Genomic DNA, 20,493 nt, shown 5'->3' on the forward strand with positions numbered 1-20,493 from the left:
CTGCTCATTATTCAAAGGAAAATCAAAATTTAACCTTGAATAGCTCATGCTCTAAAAATAATTCATGGCACAATGGCTTTTGACCTTGTATTTGTTATATACGAAGCCGTGTGCTGATGATTAGAATCCTCTTTACTCACGATATCAATCTTCTTTTATGCCTCGCTTCACCAGGCACTAATTTATGTATGTTAATAATGATACTAATTACTAATGATACAACATTTTTCTCAGATTAGGTGGCAAAAGGGCAAAGAGAGGAAGGTAGAAATGAAGATTTCAGTGATATTTGATTGCTGTTCAAAGCCAACAACTAATTTACATTCTCGATAAGTTGCGTACGTTTGAAACCATATACTTACGTCTACGATGTTGCATTGGTGCTCTTCTCCATGAAGCATTCGGGATTTCAGGATCATTCATATAATGTTCAGTTGCTGCCCTAGCAGCTAATTTCCTAATCTGAAATTTAAGAAAAGTTTGATGTGGACACCGCATGACTTCCATCTAGAGGCTATTAATTATTCTTTTTTAGAACAATAATAAACTAATATTAAATATTGTTAGATATATTTACAACAATAAAACGATATTAAATATTGTTAGACTAACTGCATAGATATAAAAGCAGTTATAATGTATGTACTTAGATTTCATTATATGTCGAAAAAAAATTTTTTTTTAACTTGACATTGCAAAAACAGGAATATTTTCATCATTTAAAACACTTCTGTAATTAGAAGTGTATGACTTCGATAGTAGTCAATATTAAGTTACTGCAAGTACTAAGTTACTAAGAATTAGATGAATCATCAGGTAAAGTGAATTACTAAAGCTCAGTTATTATATCTAACTACTCTGAACCTAAAATTAAGAAACATGGCACTGTAAAGGACAAAATTTTTGATGTTTTGTTTTCGAATATGCATATATAAATCCGAGAAAAAAGGAAAAAATTCTTGAACAAATCGCTATTGCAATATAAATGTATAATTTTAAAGAAATCTCAAATACTGGATGTGATTTTTGAAATACATGTATAAATAAGAGTGAAAACGAAAAAACATTAAAGAATAAAAGAAAATTAAGATGCTGTTGCTGTTCATTTATAAAATAAATCAATTACTGCCTTAATTATCAAATTAAAATGCATTGCAATATTTTTCATTCCAACGAGAGACTCAAGAATTGGTAAATAATTACAGAATGAAAAATTATTACCTTGTTCGCAAGCCTCTTTAAAAATATAGAAGATACGAATATATGTTTTGCCTCAAAAAAAAATTTATCTTTTTTAGCCCAAAGGGCGTTCGTTATCCCAGAAGTGCTATTAATTTCGTTTTGGTATTTTGAGTTGGTTCATTATAAACGACGTTTCACTTTTCAAATTGTTGCCACCAACTATTAGAGCCCTGCATTATATTTAAAGAAATGAAATAATGAAGAATCTTCATGAATGTATGTATATTTCTCGCACTGTGAAAAAAATAACTGTACCTAGAGCCATCCAATTTTTAATAACGTAGTCCTCCGCTCAAATATGGGTATCTGAAAGACGAAATTTGGAATCTTGAATTTGTTTCATTATCTATTTCATATTTTGTAAAATTGTAACGAATTTTTGATTTACAAACGCAACGATTTCAAAGCGAGCAATGACAACAATGTACGGGGGGGGGCATTTTATCTTTAACGCGCGAGACATCAAAAATTCTAAAAGTATACTCTTTTTAAATATTTTGTGATATTGCTGTTGAAATAAATTTCATGGTTTAAGTGCGAAGAACATGATATTTAATAAAGAAAGTTAACACACAAAACGTTAAATAAACATGCCTTTGAACGTAATATAAAAATCTGAAAAACTTTCAGATTTTGTTTTTCCTTTCTTTCTCTTTTTCTTCACTAAATATGCTATATATTTAACTAAATTAAAATTAATAAATGAAAATTAGAAACAGTTTTCCCTGCATTGTAATTACGGAACTAAAATTCTCAAGTTGAAAACTACTATGAGTTCGATGACGTGTAGAAAAAGGAAAGAAATGAAATCTAGTGGAGCTGCAAAATTGGATTAAAAGCCATTAAAGGACAATGCGAAACAATGACAGAGATTGAAAAACCAGCTTCCGATGGAAACTAAAGATGACTCACAAGTATCCGCACATTGAAAATTTCATGTAAACGAAAACCACGAATGGAAACCGCCCATAAAATCTTCACGCGGGCCTTATGTAGGTCAAGAACTTCTGGACTCTCTTTCCCGCGCAGGTGGGGTGGTTAAGAAAAAAAGTACTCGTTACCTGCGCCCAAGGTCAACTGGCCAGCTCAATCAACTTTAGTATAAAAACGTGAATTATGGAGGAAATTATCGTAGTTTCGCTCCAGAAATCAGTGATTGAACAGACAGCAATCAGAGATGTTTGCCCTGGTAAGTACGGTACCCCTATGGATTAGCATAACTGGGCTTAAGCATAATTGGAATTCTTCCCATATCTTTACATATTTGTTAATTAAATTGTGTCATAATTTCGAAATAAATCTATTTTTTTTTTTTTTTTTTTTTTTTTTTTTTTTTTTTTTTTAAATGTAAGGTTACGAAGATTGTAATAACTTTATCTAAAATCGAGCAAGAAGGTTTTCCCAGTTTACCAAAAATTACTAACTCACTTTGTTAAATGAAAATTATCAATTGTGTTAAATCAAAATTATAAATATATGTTACCTTAGATTTATGAATAAGTTGTCACTAACATTACAATTCTGATTTTATTTTTCTTCATGCTTTGCCAAGCTACCCGAGATGTACTGGAGAATCCAAGACGTGCTAAAATCTTTGAGGAATTCTAAATGCTGTTTGCATCAATTAACTTTTACAGGATTTTGAACGGCTATGTTTCCGTCTCACAGAAAATTATCGATAGAGACAAAACCTATGCTACTAAGAAAGGCAAACACAACCTTCTTTATTTTAAATCACTACTATAACGGAATTGAAGAGTTACATAGATTATTTGTAAGAAAACACTTACGTTAATTTATTTTTTTATAAACAGACAAAATTAACCAAAAACTAAAAAATTCCGTTAATACCACACAACAAATTTTTCTGTAAATATGATCTTTATTTATTCAAAAATGCTGAGTTCTCTTGTGTTAAGTGGTGAAATTTCAAGGTTTCATAAAATCTGGCAAAACTCAGCCTCATGCGGATTTCGGAGTTATAGAAAATTTATTAGAAGAATTCTTGAATTTCTTTTAAAAGAAATTAATTTTTTATCTTTCTTCGTCAAGGAACAAGAAAAAGCATAGGCCCTTTTTAGTATAACAGTCAATGATCTAATGTTTAACTTTCCTAAATATTAAAATTCAAAAAAGCGTGTTTCTTTTAAACAGTAAGCATTTTATTTTTTAATTTAATATCGTTTACTTTAATAACTTTGGGTAAATTAGGGGCTATTTACATATTTAATTTATTGTAAGTTAATAGTTCTTAATAAGTTTTGAAAGATGAATTAATAAGGCTTTTATTATCAGAGAACGTTGTAAGATTATTTCTTTAAATAAAGACGTTCCACACTTATTTTATAAGTTAAGAACCAAGGCAATGCCGAAAACCAAAATCGTCGAAATGAGAACTCAATCTTTTATTACTTGCGAGTATAGTTTGATCGTCACAATACGTAAAATGCTATAGGAATCTCGTGTAAATGCATGCAAAAGCCAAATATTGACATTTGGTTTTAACATGCAAAATCGAACACTATTAATGGTATTATTTTTTAATTTATATAATGGGGAAAGTCTAAGTCAAAAAAGAGATTGTGTATTCAAATATGCAGGTTCTGTAGCAAATAAAATGGATGAAAAAGAATGCAGAAAGCGTAAGATTCTTACGGAATTCTAAAGTTGGACTTCTTGTTAGAATGTTTGCCATATTAAAACTCAAGTGGATTGTATCTAACTATTTTCAAAGATTGTTTAAAATTTCCTCAATGGAAATTTATATTTTACAAAAAACATTGAGTTGTAATTAGTGTAAATATGAAGAAACCTGGTTCTTTAATTAACTTATAAATAATAAAATAATTAAAAATAAATAATAAAATAATTATACGATCCATATTATCCATTCAACTTTCGTTAAAATTAGTAAAAATGATGATCTACTGAAAACACTACAATTTTTAGTGCTCCATTTTCAGAGTTTTTAAAATATAAGATAAACAGTATTATAGCCTTATCCTTGGAAACATTTTTGCTTTTATACATATTGCTTTTATTTTTTTATTTATTTTTTCTGTTGTTTTCTAAAATGTTTATCAATAAAGTTTATTATTCATTATTCTTTCTGAACGATTAAGGAATTGTTAAAGAAAAATTCTATTGTGGACACCATATGATTTCTTTGTATGATCTATAAAATTATATACATTGTTTCCTGCATTTCATTTAAACTTATTTCCTCGAATAATTCTACTTTAATTATCCTATTTCTCAACTCATATTGAAAATTACATCAAAAACTGCAAATTTTGAAATTAAATATCCTTGCCAATTTTTTTCGTAAGGGAGTCAAACTTCGTATAATTTTATTGCAGTAAGCTTGAGCAGATTGACGATGGTTCTCTGCGTTTATCCTGGGGAGACTTTATTGCGTAGTTAGAAAGCTGACAATCGAAGGAAAGCCTTGTAGACAGACGTGGCCGAATTGAATATAACTTTTATTGGTGGATACAAACTAATTATCAAAAACATATTTTCCATCACACATTATCATCGGCGCAATACTCGCCAATGGCATAGTTAGTAGCACGACAAAGCAATCGGAGCAAAGTAGCATCTTGACTGCATTGGTGCTGAAGCTAAAAATGCGCAATTATCGAGTATGGAGGCTCACCAAGAGCAGGTTTGGAGTGAGGTTAGAAAGGTGTCAGTTCTTCTAAATTGTGAGTTAAACCTATCTGCATCTTAAAATATACTATGACGTTGTATCTTTTATATTATTTAAATAAAAGAAAAAATTTAAAAACATGTGAAGAAATGAATAGCACGTTTATTTTTTTATTACTTGGCCTAGAAAGATTAGCAAGTGTTTGGGCTACTTAGAGTTTTCAATAACTGAATTTATAATAATTGAATCTACTTTATGTTTATATCTATTAACATCTATTGACATCTGGTAGAAATGCACACTCGGTACTTTAGATGCTGAGCAAAAGGTATATGTTATTGCCAAATCATTCTCATTCATCACAGAAACCTTTTTTAAATACTTATCATTCTCTTGAATGAGTTTTAATATAATAACCCAAACTGTATAAAGAGTCAGTAAAAATCATAACTTTCCAAATACTGAATCTGGCTGTAATTTTAGAGCATTTCGATGCTTTTATTCTTTTATTTAATGCTTTTATCAGACTTGTGTGTGTTACGTTTAGAATAGCATTAAGTTTATTTTTCAGAGAGGATTGAATAATTTTAATGCAGACAATTTAAAGTTGATCTGACAAAGTAAAATTCGATATAACCATCGAGACAAAAGAAAAATAATACTTAATATTCACGAAGATAATTTAAAATACGCCCCAAACAATGAAAGTAAAGCGATATTTTATTTTTAAATTATAATTTAGATGATTTGATTTTAGTAGGTTTACGTCTTATTAAACGTAATGGTGCTCATAAAAGACGTACCAAAATACAATGCTATCCATATTTGAAAAAAAAAAAATAATCTTTCAGATTTTATATCACTCCCAAAGGGGCGTTTTTCTAAATGCTTTGTGTGTTGCCTTTATTTATTAAATACCATGCTCTTCGCACTTAAGCCATTAAATTCCATTCAACAGCGATATGATAAAAGGATTTGAAAAGAGCATAGCTTTAGAATTTCCGATACACAGTCTCGCACGCTGGAGATAAAAATGTTTTTTATCTGATACATTGTTGCCATTGCTCGCTTTGAAATCGTTGAGTTTGGTAATAAAGAATTCAATAAAATTTTACAAAATGGGAAATAAGTAATAAAATTAATTCCAAATTTGGGCTTCCAGATACCCATATTCGAGTATAGGACTACGTTATTCAAAATTTGATGTCTCTAGGTACCTTCTTTTTTCAGAGGCCGAGTTTTTTCCCTTGTTTTTTCAGAGTGAAAGAAACATACCTACGTCCATGTACATTTCTCATTATTTATTTTCTTTAAATATAATGCAGGGCTCTAATATTTGGTATATTTGGTGGCAACAATTTGAAAAATGAAACGACGTTTATAGTGAACCAATGCAAAATGCCAAAGCGGAACTAATAATCCATCTGGGCAAATTGTCCCTCTGGGCTAAAAAAAAGCAAGTGTTTGTGTCTGAAGGAAGTAGAGTTTGGTTTTAATAATCAGAACGAATCATATTGAATATAAAAATTCTTTCTATTGAAACAGCATATGTCTTAAATATATATGTGCTTCATTGTGGTTTAAAACACTTTCAGTTTAAGTTATAATAAATCAAAAATGAGTTCTGTTTGCGACAGTTATGATTTTTTTCATTCGAAATTTTGAAGCAAAATATTTCAAAGTATTCTGCTTCTCACTTTGATATCAAAAGTTGAACTATTTTTACAATAAGTGGCTTTATCATTTTTTAAAAGGAAGAAATAAACGATAATAGTTTCATTTATTATTTAAAAAGTAATCAGTGTACTTTCACATTTTTCTTTTGAAAAAATACTAATTTGAGAAAGACTTCATGTAAAATTATTTGCTGCATAAACACGACTGACTATATATTTACTCACAGACATATATTACTTTCTTTAATTAACATTGGAAAAATCTGCAATAAATAAGCTTTTTCTTAAACAGTTCTTAGCAGAAAACAGTCCTTAACAATTAGTAAGATGCATTTAATAATGATATTTGATTTCTCCTCCACAAAACATTTTTGGTGTACTGGAAGTTTTTTTTTTTTTTTTTTTTTTTTTTTTTCTTGTTAAAATGCAGGTCTAAATAAGTTTTAATACTTCTAATTTGTATTCTATACAGTATCAAAGTAAGTAACAAAATAAGGTTAAAATCAATTTATATAAATAAAATAAACTGAAAATGCAAAATAGATTGGAATTACGGAAAGCTTTCATTGTAAAAGGTTTTGATGACTGTAAGATAATACTCAGTATGTAGAAATGTCATTATTCTGTTTTAATATCTTGATTTACTTGTGTCAGATTTAAGAAATTTCGAAAAATCTATTCAATGATTCAAATCCTCTGACGTATTTAAGTCATTAAAGAAATATACAAAATTATGAAAAAGGAAAGCGGTCCAGATGTTTTAAAATTCAGGAAACGTAAAAACACACTTTTTCAAAGTCACCATTTTTCAAACCAGTTAATGATCGCATACGTTTGGAATATTTTTATTTGTTTATATAAACTCAATGCGTACAGCTTGTGATAGAAAATCAGTGGAAATTCAAATCGAAGTGCTATACTTTTGCAATGCTAGAAACATACGTACATTCACGCAGGTTCTTCATTATTTAATTTCTACAAATGTAATGCAGGCCTCTAATATTTGTTGGCAACAATTTGAAAAGTGAAACGACGTTTTATAGTGAACCAACGCAAAATGCCAAAACGAAATTAATAGCCTTCTGGGCAAGTTCCCCTTTGGGTTAGTAAAAACTTAACATTTAAATTTTCAGTGCCATTCTGACTTTTATAAAGATCAGTATTACTTTACTGCAAATATCAGTTCAATGCTTGAATTCTTAATACGCAATCAAAATTAAGGAAAAGATTCTTAAATATTTACAAGAAACAGTTTTGTGAAGATTAGATATTTTAAACAGATTTTAATTGAATAGTCTAATAAATAAAAGGCTTATCTAAGACCATAATATTATATGCTCTCTCTCTCCAGAAATTCTCCAGGAAGTTTGAAACTCTCCAGAAAATTTGAAAATGTACTGTTAAGAGCTTAAAATAAAGTATTTTGAGTAAATTTAATGCAGCTTAGGAAATAAAAAAGGAGACATAACTCATTAACTCAATAATGTATAGCAAATATGTTTAATTTAATAAGTGATTTTTTATGCTAATTCGGCAATTTTCAAAAAGAAAGAATATTTTACGGTTATTTAAAATAACATTTTATAATATGCATTTCATAATGAAGAAAAAAGATTTTATTCAGCCAAAATAATAATATTAAAACTATATTAAATGAAATATTTAAACTGTAAAGAGTAAATTTTAAAAATAAATTATCAAATAAAATTGATGAAAATTTTAAAATTATGAAATAAAAATTTAATACTGAAGTTGTGTAATCTAAATCTTTGAAAGAAAATTTAAGTTATTAAATGATCGCTTTAACTAGATCCAAATTGTCAGTAAACTTTAAGCTGAAAAATTAGTGAAATTTTCTGTAATAACTAGATACTATTGAATTTTAATCCTTTATGCTCCGTTTTGATGTAATTATTCTGATGATTATATATTATCAATCCAAATTGCAATATCCCTCAATAGAAATAATTTATTAATTTTAAAATAATGCTTCTGACGTAGGAGGATTACATTATTATTTTAAAATGAGATTATGAGATTTCAAATTAGGTTACCTATACTTTTTCAAGTAATCCTCTATTAAAAATTTAATTATCCAGACATTAAAGCTTTTAAAACAAAATAAATGATCATTTGCCAAATACATTAGTTTAACATATTTAGCCCCTTGGTTATTAAACATAAATAAATTAAACCGTAATAATTTTAGATTGTCTGTGCTTAGTAATTAGCCTGCTGAGTGCTTGGAATTATCTTTAGCCCACTGATTTAATTTGATTACATTTTCCATTCCCGTTATTGCCATTCAAGAAGCACAAAGTGGATTAGTTACTTCAACAACCAATAACTTGAGTCAGCGTACGTTTCCTGAACCAGATTTTGCTGTTAACAATAAGGGAAAGTGAATGAAAATTCTTATCGATAATCTAGACGGAACCCACGCCACGGAAGAATACCGCATGCAAGTTGGACTTGTTGACCTTAATGGTTTCGAGACATGATACCAACAGAACCACAGTTCACGCCTTCCAGCCTGCGTAATAATTATTCCTATCTGCTGTGATATTACACGAAAGCAGATACCGATCTTGTATGTTTAGCGAAGGACACGATCTTTGTTGATATCCATAGTGAGACTGGCTAGGGCGTGGTTGTAATGGCCTTAAGAAGCGGTATGTAAAAGGTCGCGCTGGGTAATATAGTTTACGGAAGTCTACGTTTCATTATGGCCTTCATATGGCTGATTTTTACATGATAAAAGAAACAATTTCGTAGAGAAAACCAGTTTGGAACTTTTCCGAGCATTCTGTGGCTACATTAATCAGGTTTAGTTGTGAGATAAGGAGGTATAATTATCTCGTCTATTCCGGTTTTATTATTGTCCTCCTGAAAGGATACCTGTCGCTTTCTAGATTGATTTGTTGCTATTCTTGTCATAAACAAGCACAATTACATAAATATGTTTTGCTTATTAACACATCATTTGGGGATGCTGTCATACAAATTGCTTTTATTGTATTTTATGACAAAGAATAAATGTTTTGCTTCGTTTTTGAAATCGCTGCAATGTTTACCAATTAGTTTGCATCTAGTTTAAAAGCATTTGTGATTGATGGCCTTTAAAGTTGGTTTAGTAGTTATCCTCACACCTTTTCTTGTGTGTTTATCGAAATTTAAAGTTGCAAGAACCTTAAAGCTGAAGATGATTGACTATCAGTTGTGATAACTAGGAGGAGAGCTTAGATAGTGTAAAGTGACCATCAAAAGTTTCGAATGACTTCTATAAGTCAAAAAAGACATTTTAACAATATACTTCAATTTAACATTGCAGTTTCTTCTTTCATTCGAAACTTTCAATGGTCATTACACTAACTAGGCTCTCCTATTTTTCACAGTTCATGGTTAATCATCTTTAACTATAGCTTTACTTGTTCTCATTTATTTTTTATATAATTTTTTTTTAATTCACGAAACGAAATAAAATAACTTAAGGAACTAACCTCAAAAGTATCCTATCGTAATATGGCTTCAGTTGGATTACTCTTATAACTCTTATGAAATTCCTTAAAATACGTATCTTCCCTCTATAATTTGTTATGAGTTCATACGCTAAAGATGAACAGTAAAATTGGATCAATATTGCTACCCCTAGGATGGAAGGAAAACAGCCATATAGTTTTCACACCTCATCTGGAATTCGGACGGTTACCATCGGTTCATATGCGTTTTTCGTAAGCATTAAGAATAACATCTTGTACACGAAATACAGTTTCCATTTGTATCATCAGCCTTAAAATTTTCAGTTGCATCAATAGTTTTATTAGATGATATAAATTAATAGAACTGTTAACGGTATTTGCATATTTTGGTTTGAATGACAGCCTTACTGAATAAGTGTAGTATTCTAATAAGTTTCTACAAGGAGTCGCTGGATTGCAAAAGTTTAGAAACCATTGCTCTAAGAAATGAAATTCCTGCTGTTAATATTAATTTTCTGCATTTGTCAGTCCAATATATCATTATAAGAATATTACTTCTCAAAAATCATGTCAAGGAATTTAATCTTACTCATATTTAATTTCTAAGAGAATATTCATGCAATACCTCATCTTTAAATCAGTGATTTGAATCAGTTATTGAATTAATAGCACTAAAAATTTACTTGGTTTTTCTATTTAATTTAAAATAAAATCCTTAAGGGATTTCAATCGGGATTCAGACTGATTCCCTAAATTTTCTTCTCCAGAGATTGAAAAATGTAGGCATAAAAACAAATCTGGAGTTCTATTAAAAATATTTAAAATTTGTATAAATTTCTGTTTTAATAAAACCAATAATTAGAAGAAATTTAACGGCATCAAATATATTTAATTAAATGGAAAGTATAAATTTTGATTTTCAGCTTTTGCAAATATTGAAGTAACATAAAATCCATCGCTTTCTGAACTTATATTACCCATATATGCGACACAAAATAATCAATTTGACACAGTTTCAAATTAAATGAACTTGATAACCAAATTTGTCATACCATTACACGCAGGGAATAGGAAGCGAATAACTTCCTATATATTTTCTTATTTTTATTTCTGAGTGCCTATTGTTGTCTTGTTATGTACTTTGCAAAGTTAAAAATATCTTCCATTGTCATATATCCGCTCAATAAAGCTACATTTTGATAAATTTAGAAACTGTAACCTGAGCAATAAACCAAAAGAAGATACTAAAAATTGTTTTAATGTGCGAATATGCGGCTGCATATAATTAAATGTTAGCCAGTGAATCTTGTTCTTCTTACGTTTTACATCATTTAAATTATTACCTTCAAAAAATTCTCATAATTTATTACATTTGCAGTTTCTTCCGTTTGTCCTCTCTTGCGCTGTAGCAGCCCCCAGCGGTGCTCCAATTTACGCTGGTGTGGGCGTGCTTGGACCATCCTACCATGCTCCAGTTGTTCCCGTAGCTGCAGTCGCTCAGCCCAAAACTGCCTTTTCTTACACTGTCACAAACGTCAACAGTCCTACTGGGGCCATCAAACAACAGACAGCAGTTGGCAAAGATGAGCTAGGGGGACATGTTATCCGCCATTCAGCCCAAGCCACCAATGTGGATCCTCATTCTGGACAAACAGATGTGAAACATGATGAACACGAATTCCATATCAATCCCTTCATTGGTGAGGCTGGTGTACACACACAAAATGCAGAAGGATCTTTGAACCCCACACTAGGTGAGTTGTTGCCGAAATTTGCACAAGTTATCAAATTTTAATTTTTAATTTTGTTTTACAAGTTATTGAATTATAAAAAATGTTCTGGTTAAAATCGTAGAATAATTTTAAAATTTACAAGCACTTGTTCAAATGTATTTTGCAGAAATGTATTATGCTTGTCCCATTTATTTTATTAAAATACCGTTAGCTCATTTGCAGCAAATCTGCTCATTAGCATTTTATTTTGCCGAATTAACAAATGTCTTAAATGTAATCTCCGGTTAGTTGTATGTAACACAACGGCAAAAAGCATGTTTTGAAAGAAACTATTCTAAGCTTGTTGAGTTTTAAGTGATTATTTATACTTTTACTTTGCAACTTAGTTCGCAAACAGGTTGATTTATATAACAACAAAGCGTTAATGAACTTTCTACCATAGGAAGCCTTTAGTAAAGAACATTTTAAGGGTGCACCTGAATGTCGTAATTGAATACATTATTAGATAATACTGAATTTATGTAGTTAAATAATTTAAATATTTACCTAAAGCTATAGGAACATTTATGAAATAGTTTAAATGTAAAAATATGCTAAAAATGTAAATTTTGATGTTTCGCTACTTTATTGGCAACTAACAGAAACGAACTTCGAAAATACCAGAAATCATAATAACCCTCAATATTTTCTCCATTCTGAAAAAAAAAATCAATTCTTAAACGAATTTTAATTCCATATATTAAACTAAAATCATTCCAATTCTATGATCAAGCAACATTTCGAGCTTTGCTAAGCATTTGTATAAAATGGAAAGCCCTTTTTGTTAATTTTAAATCCAACATTATTACCGAAATGATTCATCTTTATTATTCGGATTTTATTGAAAATCTAGAAAAAGCGTATTATAATTTCAATCATTTATAATTATTAATTTTACAATAAAATTTTAGTCACTTTTGCAAAGAATACAAATAGGAAATTGTATTTCTCACTTTTCATTCCGAAAAATAATACCTAGGTTTCACAGAAAATTTATAAAAAATATTACCTTTAATATAGTTTTTAATGCTTGTAGTTCCTGATGATAATCCATTTGATTATTGTCTTGAATTAAATATAGATGTAATAATTCGGTTGAGCATCCTATACAGGTGAATCGCAGTGATTTTCAAGTTAAGAATGATTAGATCAAGTACACTTAATTTCTTTCAAGATCAAATCAAATAAGCTTACTGAAAGCTTAATTTAAGATGGTACTCGTCAGGAAAGACTGTTACATAATAGGAAATTATAATCTCTGCATTCGACAATGTTACTTTAGATAATGCACTTCGATTTCTATTTTCATCCAGATTCCAAGGGGCGTTACTTCCTTCACAGCAAAGACATTCTAGAACGCGGGGAATTAAATTACATGTGAGGTACTTTCCAGTTTAAAATTAGAGAGATTTTTTTGCTGCTTTTTAACGCGGTACTACTTGGTTTTCACGGGTCCCGGTATCAAAATGGCGCCAAGAGTATTGCCAAGCTGTCGTACCTTCCATTTACTTTTAACATGACATAAAAAAGCTATCTTTCCCACATGATTTCAACCATGTGTATTCCGAAAGATACGACTCTAGTGTCGAGCAGGACCCTCTTTTTTTTTCGCCATTTAACAGGGCTCTACAATATTTTAACATTTTGGGTGTGAGCATTTTGGGTGAAAGTTTATGGTTGCCCTTCGTTTTAGCTACCGTTTTCTACATAACTTGGCGATTTATCATGAGGCCGTAGAAATCAAATAGTACCGTTAATGCCTTTCAAATTTTAGATCTTGTTTTTACATTTCACTTCGAATTAATTATAACTGAGAATTGAAATGCAATTTCTAATAACGTAAAATCACTACTAATAGCACACACGACAGAAATCTATAAGAATTTGAAAATTCTCCTTCAAAAGAGACAGACTACCAGAGACGTGCAATTACTGAAATTCCTGAGACGTGCAATTCCTGATTCCTGAAAGGCCAAATCGCTCGAGCGATTTGGCTTTTCAGGAATCAGCATCTATAGTACAGAGACCATCCGAGCGGGCTCATCGCCGCGTCCCCCAATAGGCCATGACAAAACAGCTACAGGACGCTAACCTAGCAGCCACAACAGCAGACGAAGGTGGAGTGCGGTCTGGAATGTCGGTCTCACACAGAGAACCGAAGGGCATCAAGCCACCAAGGATAGCCCCAATATCTTACGATGTTGCGTCCCCCCCAGTAAAGGGGCAGACAAGACAGTACCAGTACGGTCCCTGCCGAGCCTGAACCCACCCCGAAAGAACGGAGGTTCTAGTCCTGTGAAGACTGATTGTATGCCCCCGCAGTTACGACTGCTTAAGACAGTACCTCCCAAGAATCCTCGATCATAGCCAGTACCTCACAAGAATTGTCCTGAGTCAACCCCCGGGGAGGGGAGCCTACAAAAGGGAAAGGATGAGCTACAAAAGTTGAATTTTTAATGATAATTTTAACAAATTGCTATCTTTTTCAGACTTCATTTGGGCAGCACAAAATGTCGCTGTTCCTATGGCAAAAAGGAAGCAAAAGCAATAAAATTCATAACGACAAAATTAGCCGAAATATATATTTCGATACATGTGATACATAAAATAAATTTTTTAAGTGGATGTTTTTTATTTTTTCAAGAGTCCATAACTTAAAATTGAGAAGTTTTAAATAAGCAACTAATAAAAGGATTTTTCTCACTAGGAAAAGCCGCATTTGCTCAAAAGAGCCACGAAGCCAAGATCGCTCCTGGTCATACCTCTGTCGCTGATGTTGCTGACACAGCCGCTGTTTCTGCTTTCAGTAGTGCAGCTAGCCGTGATGTTAATGCCGCCAGGGCTGATGTTGTTCATGATGGAATAGCCAAGAATGCTCACGCTTCTCACAAAAGCTACGTCAACACACCAGGTATGTAAACGAATTTTAATTTACTAATAAATTTCATACGTAGACTTAAAACTGTAAGAAAATATACTTTCTTTTCTAAAAGAGCTACTTTGTAGCGATACAAATGTTTTAAATAACTTCTTACAGAATTAACAGGGAAACAAAAATAAAATTCTAAAGGCATTTGGGATAAGAAGAATGTAACAATTTACATATTTAAATCTTTGTAAATAAATTAAACTAAGATTTGAAAAATTATGTTAGGGAAAATTAATTATTCTCTTAACTCGAGAATGCTTCAAATTGCCAAATTCTTAACTACCCTCATGAGGAATCGCATTCTTTCATGCGTGTTCTTGTGAAGTAATTAACACATTCAGCTGGCATTCGGAAGATCCGCAATTCCAATCTTAAGCATTTACCATAAGTTTTCTAATCTTACCCAATGAGTTAATATTTTTATTAGTCTACTCATTAAGAAAGATATTAAAATAAGTTTCCAAACTTATTATAGAATAATAAAGAATTAAATGTCATTAATTAGTTAATTCTTGGTAAGTTTCATTCAAATGTTGCATTATTTTCTAAAAACAGCAATTTTCATGCAATATAAAGATTATTGTACAATCGATTATATTGCTTAATAATTCTCATTCTAAGAATTTTACTGCAGCGTTTTACCATGACTCTCAGATTAATCGATATTTAATTTGTCAGGTATTGGTGGACATTCCCAGGCTGCAGAAACTAACAAGCGTAGCTTTGAAGGGCCTGGATATGGCAATCTTCATTATGATGCCCAGTCAGCTAAGGAAGCTTATGATGCTCTAGGACACGCCTCTGCCAGCGAGAACGGATACAAGCTTGACCAAGCTTATGACTTAAGAGTCAATTTGGGAGCCAGCAACGAACTCGAATACAGCCGTCATGCTGCGCATGATCCTTATGGTAACTATGGAGCTGTCACTCAGACAAGGGAAGCTTCTCAAGGTGGCCAGCTTGTGCCAGTTGTCCATGAACAACCAGCTGTTTACATCAGCGAACAAGTCCCTGCCCCTGTTGTTGTAAAAGAAGTAGCTCCAGCAGTTCCAGCACCCGTTGTTTACAGTGCTCCAGCTCAAGTCACCTACCAAAAAGAAGCATACTATAAAGAACCTCTTGTTTATGATGAACATGCCTATGGTTATCCACATGGAGGCTACTACGGCCATGGATACTAAATTATTTGAAGACATATGAAGCAGATTGCAACTGTAGTTGATTTTTCATTAGGCATCAGAATGTTTTATAACAACTGACTAAAAACAGTATATAACATTTTAAAACATGAAGGTTTCATAAATAGCCCCATTACCTAATCATTTACAAGAGGCTGCACTCTGTCAATTAACATCCTGAACAATTTTGAAGTCAGACAGATAATTTTCCACATTCTAAATTAAGAAAATGCTAATATCTTCTTACTCAGAAAGTCTTTATAAAAGTGTTTATTTCTCTTTCTTTGAATTAGAATTTTTATTAAGAAGTAAGAACTACTTTCCATCTTAAAATTATTTTAAATTATAAATTCAATTTTTAAATAATTTTAAAATATTAAAAATAAATTGAATTTTGCATGAATCCCCCTCCTTCCATGTGATCAAAATATCATCTTTCTCTGATATTTTTCTCTGTATTGATTAGCGCATGTATTTAGCAATCTGCTTTAGAGATTTTGATGCCTAATATGAATAATGAACTAATTATTTATAAGTGTCGTTCTTTTTCAGTGTTTCTCATTGTAATTTTTAGCCGAAGTTAATGTTTTAAGACTAGAATAAAATTATTATTTTATAATCCCTCTCAGTCAGTATAATTAAGTATCACATCTTGCATTTAATGAATATAAAAAACACACTTGAAACTGTATTTCTATTTATAAACATAAATTAAAAAGAAATGTGGCAGATATACTAGATCAATCAACCTAAATTCGACACTTATCGTAAAATATTTTCAGTATTTCTGGAATATAACGACTATTCATATGCAATATATTCCGCTTGATAGCCTGTAAAGATATGCATAAATCTGCATAGTGAAAATAAATCATGTAATTTCATACAGTAATAAAGAAAAACACCCTTTGTCATACTTTGCAATCTTTGAAGGATATTTCTCTGATGATGAGACATCTAATTTTTAAAAATGTGATTCTATAATTAATTACATGTTTCTTCAGTTTTGAGAAATTCAGTATCAAGGAATATGATTTAAACACGAGAAAGTATAATGTGTGCTTTAGACACAAAACTTATTAGTGATTGTAACCTATTTTGATATTATTACCCTTTGAAAAGTATTTCTCAGATTTAAACAATTAGACCATTCATTAGCAGTACTCAAACGACGTTTCGATTTATTTTTCTGGATTGTGCATTATTGCTTCGTTCATTATCAGCTGGCTGCATCTTTCTTTATCCTTAAGTAATTTTTTTAAACTTATTTGTTTTGCTTTGCGTTCCTTTGGCCCTAGTTTCCTATAATTTAATCTCCTCTTCTTTTGCTGTTCTGAAATTTTCTTTCAATGTTGAAACTTTCTATGAGTTCAAACCGTTTAAAATATAAAATTGCTATTGTTTTGCCTGTATTTCACATTCCAGTTAATAAGTACTTCTCCCATAAATAACAAAGATTGAGTTCTGAGTTAGCGAGCTAGACTCCCTTCGTCAACAGCATCATTTTCTTGAGAAAGAATATCTGAGGCACAGATGTGACTCGTCTGTTTTAAATTTTTAACTTATAACTTTTTAAATTTTTTACTTAACATAAGCTTAACATACCTATTGGATACTCATTTGTCTCAGATGGAAATTTTCTAATCTAGAGAAAACCTTGACATTATCAGATTTTATGGTATCATACTAAATATTATAATCTCAATATATTTAACCGATTCTTGCACCTCACTTTAGCCTAAATGGACTAACGGGAAAATATGCGCCATCTTCATTCCAGCTATTTTGTCATGGAGATTTAAAGATGTCATTACACCTGTAGCTTTGATATGATTAATTTATTAATTACAACTAGGTTTTTGGCGATATATCTTTGATTTGATTTTAGAAGTTCAGGTTTCTTCAAACTGATTCGATTATATATACAAAACATTTTTAAAGCAGCCTTGCTATAATATTATTATTAGGACTCATCAAAATCAGTAGCACATTCTATTTTTCTTAGCAGAAATCCTCACTTAGCTATATAGCTTTAAATTTGAGGACAAAGAATTTGAGAATTTTGAGTTAAGTCTTTTTTACGATCCTGGTTTTTATTTTTTTAACATTATGGATTTTCTTAGGAATATCGTTTTTGTTCTTTCTATATTTTCTAGCATTTTGCAAATTTTCCAACTTTCATTTGCTTTCGCAACTGAAATCAAAGCCATCTCATCTAGTTTACTCATTCTTTCTATTTAGGCATTACAATTTCCCAGATTTTGTGATCATGGATTCATTGCTCTTACCCCCTGCCTACATATGAATTTACTTTGAATTCAGATTATATTCTTAGGCTGTTTTGAAAATCGTCTTCTATTCAATTCCGCAAATGTTGCAGCCGAAACCTTCTCATATTGTTTGTTCCTTCTTTCCTGTTAAGCTTTATATTACCATTTAAGTTGAGACATAACTGATGTACTATTCTTTGGCTATGTCTCACCTTACTACACTATAAGCCAACTGTCCAACCAATTTGTTAATTTTCTTAAGAAAAATAGAAACAAATGGCAAGTATTTGCCTGGAAGAAGCTAAAATAATCACCTTCTAGGACATTCTAGACATGTCCAAGACACGATACCTACCTCTTTGATTGATTTGTCTTCTTAAGCTAACGAGTTCAAAGGGGCAAAATTTAATTACGTAAAGTATTTTTGACATGTTTTGAACCATTTTATTTTCAATTCCTCAAGTTTATTCTTGAAAATATGTGGTCTAAGGTTCCTTTATCATACCAACAAAATAACCAGAAGAGAACAAGTCTTATCAATATTTAACTGAATAAAATTCAAACCGCAGACTAAAAGATAACTAATACTAATATAATGTTTCAGGTAAGTCTCAAAAATTAAGTAATCAGAGCTTTAGAATCAAAAAGAAGCAGCTTCATTTTGCAGATAAATATTAACAGCACTTTATTCAGAAATTTATTCTACCTGTACATTAAGGAAGAATGCAGATGAGTACACTTTAATGAAATTTTGCCTTTTATGATTATTGATCTCATTTTAGGAAAAAATATAAGGTTAAATTACTTTACATATTTCTTTCATTTCATAAATTTGACAGCAGAAAATCGGGAGGAAAAAACATTAAATCTTGTGACTAAAATGTAACTTTTATTCAAGCAAATCAACGCAACATGGAAATGCGATTTACAATATATACCAGGTAACCAACAAAGTTCGTGAGGTTCTTGAGAACAATTGATTTGGGCGCGTTAGTGTGGTCCAATTGATTATGATGACACCATATGTTTGCACTCCTTCCAAACTTTATTCAGTAGAGAGCTGTTCAGTGCATTGCATGTTTCGCCGTTGGTTTCATAGGAACTTCAATCTTCAAAGAACATGTCGTTGGAAAAGGAGATGTTGAGGCCTATTTTGCTTTACGAGTAAAAATTAGGAAACATAGTTGCAGAGGCTGGGAAAAGAATATTCTCTGCGCTGGGGTAGACATGTGAACAGACTGAACAGTGAATGAACGTATTGATCAAAAGCGGTTCGGCCGATTTTCTTCTGAAGCCCAGATCCTTGAAGACAAGCTTCGTATTGGTCGTTCCATTTACGCTCGACGAAGTCCAGTCGGAGGAGGAAATCAAGCAGAATCTTGATCAAACCTGCCAGCCAGGAGCTTGCACACGTGTTTGAAATATATGATGAAGCCTTTCTATCACATCTTCATAACCTTGGGGTGAGATGGAAGCTAAGCAAGTGGATTGTTCATGTCCTCCTCTGAACAATCTTAGTAAAGAGGTCAATTTACATTCTTTGCCATTTAAAAAGTGACTAGGAGCTGGTACCCAGTTACCAAAACCTGGTGGCGACGAATTATCTATCACCATAATTTAGTTCGGTTATGTGCAGCCATTAGGTTTGTCGAGATGATGTAAAATGCGCGTTCGAAATCCGGGCTTCTCGATTGTTAGCCGGATGCGCTTCCAGTTACATCACGAAGGCACGCAGTAAGAAGGGAGAAAATGCCTTGCACTGTTTGTCATTAAATGTATATTTGAAATTACTATTTGCATTTTTTTATTTTGCAATACCTTCAAAAACACGAAAAAGACCACTTTGCGATGCTATGCTATCCAACATCGCTAAAATCTCGAACCCCATGGGTTATTAGTCTTTGCTATAAACGGTGATTCTTTTGCAGTCTTCAATACATTGCTCCTATGCAACTAGCTGCAGGACACTGTTACTATTTTAACGGGTAAATATATTCGTTCTCCAGAGCATGATCAGGAAGTGTTCCGGTTGCTATGGCCATGCCAGAATGAAGATTGTTCTTTGGAGGTGACTGATGCAGAGATCGATAGATTCTGTACGATTTCTGTCGGACGGTGTTTTTTGGAGGTGATTGATGCAGATATAGTCCGATTTCTGAAAATAGTTACCTTTTAAGTAACTTTAAACTGCAAACACTGCAAGGCTATTTACTTCCAAAATTATAGATATTCGAGGGCATTAGAATTAGTTTTAATTAAGAGTAATTCATTGGTCTATTACATTTGCATTTTTTA

At 31.3% G+C, this 20,493-nt stretch overlaps 1 protein-coding gene across 1 annotated transcript; it reads left to right on the forward strand.

Moving 5' to 3' along the window:
• Nucleotides 1-2,280: 2,280 nt before the first annotated feature.
• LOC118201381 (uncharacterized) lies at nucleotides 2,281-16,547 on the forward strand. Its single transcript, XM_035373480.2, has 4 exons — nucleotides 2,281-2,431; nucleotides 11,428-11,803; nucleotides 14,529-14,732; nucleotides 15,429-16,547. Exons 1-4 carry the CDS (start codon nucleotides 2,420-2,422, stop codon nucleotides 15,929-15,931), a joined length of 1,095 nt encoding a protein of 364 aa, XP_035229371.1. The 5' UTR covers nucleotides 2,281-2,419; the 3' UTR covers nucleotides 15,932-16,547.
• Nucleotides 16,548-20,493: the final 3,946 nt, after the last annotated feature.

The sequence above is a fragment of the Stegodyphus dumicola genome, chromosome 3 (assembly GCF_044657685.1).
Source record: "Stegodyphus dumicola isolate Sdum_Otavi_A_Nest chromosome 3, ASM4465768v1".
NCBI classification, from domain to species: Eukaryota; Metazoa; Arthropoda; class Arachnida; order Araneae; family Eresidae; genus Stegodyphus; species Stegodyphus dumicola.

Bases quoted from the DNA above. Each gene is read 5' to 3' on its own strand.
- LOC118201381 (XM_035373480.2), top strand. The intron at 11,804-14,528 runs GTGAGTTGTTGC...TTTTCTCACTAG, and splicing joins ATCTTTGAACCCCACACTAG to GAAAAGCCGCATTTGCTCAA. The intron at 14,733-15,428 runs GTATGTAAACGA...TTAATTTGTCAG, and splicing joins AAGCTACGTCAACACACCAG to GTATTGGTGGACATTCCCAG.